The sequence below is a fragment of the Cynara cardunculus genome (genome assembly GCF_001531365.2).
Source record: "Cynara cardunculus var. scolymus isolate 2C chromosome LG 3, CcrdV1, whole genome shotgun sequence".
Lineage (NCBI taxonomy): Eukaryota > Viridiplantae > Streptophyta > Magnoliopsida > Asterales > Asteraceae > Cynara > Cynara cardunculus.
Genome location: NC_037530.1, coordinates 17,401,036 through 17,405,683, shown reverse-complemented (window position 1 = coordinate 17,405,683; position 4,648 = coordinate 17,401,036). Strand labels below are relative to the sequence as shown.

General features: G+C 35.7%; 1 protein-coding gene across 1 annotated transcript; it reads right to left on the bottom strand.

Annotated features, from left to right (window-relative positions):
• Positions 1–558: 558 nt before the first annotated feature.
• Positions 559–3,945, bottom strand: LOC112510436. The gene is made up of 3 exons (XM_025115850.1): positions 3,782–3,945; positions 2,521–2,997; positions 559–1,052 (listed from the first exon to the last, which is right to left on the bottom strand). Exons 2-3 carry the CDS (start codon positions 2,990–2,992, stop codon positions 1,003–1,005), a joined length of 522 nt encoding a protein of 173 aa, XP_024971618.1. The 5' UTR covers positions 2,993–2,997; positions 3,782–3,945; the 3' UTR covers positions 559–1,002.
• Positions 3,946–4,648: the final 703 nt, after the last annotated feature.

Here is a 4,648-nt window from a genome sequence, read left to right as displayed (position 1 = left end):
ATACCATATTCATCCGATGAGGTAGTGTCATTTGGTAAACGCTTACCCAGGTAAGCGTTTGGTAAACGACCCCTTACTCTCTAAAATTAAAAATCTCAAAAACCAATCATTGTGGATGCTATAAAAACACCCGTTATTATATTTGGTAACTTTTTGTTTCGTTTATTGTAATTTATATAAACTCCTATTTTGTTTTAGTAGATTTAATTTATAAAACAACTAATGGTGAAAATATATGGACTAACCCATTTGGTCATCTAATAGCGACAACCGTATTTTTGATTGGTACCACAGTGGCCCTTCAATTCCGGAATTCATCCAATTCTAAATCATGCAAACAAAACAAAAATGCAATTCAAAAGAATGACAAATCAATTCTATCTAAAGAAGTGAACCAAACAAAAAAAATTAAATCATTGACCCGTCTTAGGTTCATATTTTAGGACAAAAACATGCTTTTTTTTAATCGTTTGGTTTGTAGAATGGAATTAGATTTCTTCAGATCTAACAAACCAAACGTCCAGCCTCATGGAGTTAGTCTAGATACACACAAACAAATTTGTATAAACATAAAAACCATCTAACCATTGAATTCAGTTTAGAATCTAATTTTACAAGAATTTATCCTTCAGTTTTTTTTTTCTTTTCTTGGAAGTTCCTTTTCTTCACCCTCACTTCCAATAAATATTTACATCATAACAAATTATTTACATAATAACAAAGATCACCCAACAAATCTTGATTTTCTTCAATCTTGATTCTTTCCCAGATCAATGCTAATCTGAAGACCAATTGATTCAATCTTCAATCCATTTTTCCCATTTCTTTGTATCGGAAAACCAAACAGCTTTCAGTTTTCTTGATACATCGATCTGTTTCTTGTTATCGTCACAAATCAGGATCAATTTTAAACAATAAGTAGCACCACCACCATCACGTCGACTAAATCAATACCTTTACATATAGATACATATTTACAGTTAATCGGGCTACAATAGACGTTCAGCTGCGCTGCAAAGACGACAACCATTCTTCCATGTACACATTGTTCTCTGCACAAACCATGTTTCCATTTTTAATGCTGTAAAAAATACCAAAAAGAATAATCCTTCTGTCTCAAAATTAGTGTCCAGGTTTATATTTTTGTTTATCCCAAAAAGTGTCCACTTCCAAAAATAAGCGGCTATACCCTTAATTAGGAGTGGTAATATAGTGTGCAACAATGAGTGAGTTTGTACAAATTGTCTCATTGCAGATGCAAAAATGACCGTTGTATTTCATAAGCGAAACTTGTTCATTCTTGCAAATTGCAGCCCCTTTTTTTGCAGTTTTGCAAGGATGATGGCTGTTTGATTTGGAAGATGAACAAGTTCTTTTAGCTTTTACATCGTCACAATTTTGTTTGAAATCACTCATTTTTTCATACTAAATACTTCTTATTTGCCATACTATGTCGGACACTACAGGATTCACTGCATAACATTTGGTCAATGTTGCTTTTAGGATTTTGGTCAGTCTCATGTTTTAATTTGTTGCATATATTGTGTAGTAGTTGTTAATACTTCTGGTCCCAACCGCTGACAGGGGTTGGCTGGTATTGGATTTTAGAGGAGAGGTTACCGGTTTGGACCAGATGGGGTTCAAGACCGATCACACTAGTATTAAGGGCTCTTTCTTTTGCCCATCACTAACTTGGAAATTCGACTAATGATGCTCAAGCAGGCAAACAAGGAGAAGATATCTTTTGGCTTGCTGCATCTCTACCTGTTTCCTTTTGGGGTGAATGTGTTCTCACGACTGCATATATTCGCCCAAGTTGAATCTAAATTACAAATCTCATCATGCATTATTATTTTACAGCCGCTTTACTCGTTGGGGGTAGAGATCCCACCTCCAGATGGAATAGACTGGGCTCGTTTTGTTTCATTTGGTTTGGAATCATGCAATTATTATTTGGAAATGTATGAATTATGACGTAAGATTTATATATATATGCACCATTATTTGGAAATTGCTACTAATCTTGAGGGTAATATCCTGAAGTGCATTAGCAACTAGTGACCTAAAAACTGTGACTCTTTTAAGTACAATAATATCATCATCTGGATTGTAGCCAGTTGACAGTAGCATTGATTACAAAATTAAACCTCGTCTTGTTCGCCTTTATAACGCAAAAAATTTAGACCACTTCCATTTACATCATTTACCTGCGTTCTTCAGTCTTGGGGTCCTATTGTACAGCGAATGGAACCACAATCAACTCCTCATCTTTCCACAATCAAACCCTATTTTCAAGTGGGATATACTGGTTTGGTTTAGTTTGGTTTGGACATGTTGCATATCATTTTTGAATTATACTGTGGACGTGTTGCACTTATGCGATAGGTAGATGTGGGATATGCTAAAAGCCATAGCATCGGAAGCGAAGATGCAGAGATTTTATACTAATTTATTGAATTATCACACAATTATGCACCTAAAATTTATATGAATATTTAGCAGCAAAATGAGAAGACATACCAGCAGAATATATGTCTGAAACTTGTCCAATAGTATCCAAGAACTTGTCATTTGGACCTTTCTTTGCATTAACGATATCCCCACGTCCACGACCATAGCAAGGCACAAGCACAGCAAAACTATCATCTGAATCATCATCATCATTGTCACTACAAAAACCAGCACCATGAGGTTCCAACCACCCAATGGACCAATCAGAGTCATCAGATTCTGATCCTGATAAACAACCACCGTCTGATGGAACCAACACAACATCATATTCCTTATCAACTTTACGTTCTCTACGACTCTGCCACTTTCGCTTTACCCTTCTAGAAGTTGAGGATGCCACATTTACTAACGGGAACTTCAAATTGTCTAATTCCAACATATTTACATCAGGCGTTGATGAATTCTTTGAGGACCGAAGTTTTGTATCTTGATGCTTTCCGCTCCACGACCACCATGAAAACTGTGAAAATGCCACAGCCATTTTACCTACCAACACCAAATACAGGAAGACAACTTAAAAACAAAAGATTAAAATCAATCTGTAAAACCAAACAAACCCGGTATATCCGCTCTGCCCCCAAAGGGTTTAATAGAGCAGTTGTTTCCATGAAAACAACACCGAAGAACCGGAAGACAACTAGAAACATAAGATTAAGTTGATCTATGCATCACGGAAATAAAAACCTTAATTCAAAACCCATAACAGATTTATAATCAAATAGGTTGTTTACTTGACTCAATCATACCCACGGTCTCAGGGTCAAACCCTAAAATAGATTTTCCCCTTTTCTTGCTTTGTTTGATTAAAATGGCAGCATAACTGTATAGTCCACCTTGTTATCCCGGAGTTTAACAAGAAATTGATCAAAGAAGAACACAATAGTTGCGGGTCAAAGAAAATACCAAATTTGACCAAGTTCAATCGTGTAGTCAAAATAAGAGTACCCAAATCAAAAGTTCATAAGCACAAATGATGATTATCTAATATCAAATTGCAAGAATCTCATATCCATTTTTCTATATCGGGACCAGATTCTAACTCGATTGGCTTACGACTACGCTATCATCCTGGTCAAACATCGAAAACCTAGACACAAACAATATTATTACACAATATGATGCCAAGCGGGTCTGACATTGAATCAAGAACAGAATTGTTCATATCAAAACTGATGATCAAAACATCAACAGGGAAAACTAATTTCTATCTCAAACTTGGAATACTAACGGATGATTCTAACATTAAATAATCGGAAATAAAATCAAATACCCTCTTAAGTGAATCTCCAATAGGTAAACTTGAACTCTGAATGATCGAAATCAAGCTTCAGATCGAAAACCCAATTGGATTTAAGAAATATCTGGCGGTTTTTGCTTCTACGTTCGGAGCCGTGTGGTTCTATGATGCTTTCTCTCCTTTAATAATTCATCAACAAATTGATTTTAAAATACGCAGATAAGATAAGAGTTTAAAATAAATTTATATTTTCACTTAGACCCCTTAATGTTATAACTAAGTTACAAATTACCCCTATATTATAGAAACTTGTCATGGTTATTCATAAAATTTATATAAGCAAAATAGATAAAGCATCGTTCTTTTTTATGTGGGGGTGAATTGTATCAAAATAAAACCTAGTTTAGTTAGGAACCAACTTGGTGGTTATAAACTTGGAGAAAACATATGATAGTGTACCACGTGAAGTGATTTGGAGGAGTCTGGATAAGGGGGTATCTTGGTGGTATATCAAGGTAATGCAGGATGTGTACGAGGTTCAATGACTTAGGACTCTAATGGATGATGCATAGTATTTTTTGGTGAAGATAGGCACTAAGGTCGATCTTAGATTTGAGATGAGAATTTACAAGGTTTGGGGAAGTGTCCCATGGTTTATGTTATTCACGAATGACATTGTGCTGGTAGAGCAGCCCAAGGTCAAGGGGAATGGGAAATTGGAGCAGTGAAGGATTGATTTGGATATGCAAGGCCTCCACTAGGCAATGTTTGGAGTTGCACCTGTTTCGGATAGGTTGAGGGGATGAATATTGTGATGGCTTACTCACGTTTATAGAAGATAGATTTCGACTTCAGTAAAGAGGATATGAAGTGTCACAGTCGAGGAAGTGAGCATGAAAG

What these genes read in the sequence shown, in the direction of transcription:
- LOC112510436 (XM_025115850.1), bottom strand. Translation starts at nt 2,992, where the DNA reads ATGGCTGTGGCATTTTCACAGTTTTCATGGTGGTCGTGGAGCGGAAAG. An exon ending in TTCAGACATATATTCTGCTG is followed by an intron (nt 1,053 to 2,520) that starts GTATGTCTTCTC and finishes TGGTTTGTGCAG; the next exon opens with AGAACAATGTGTACATGGAA.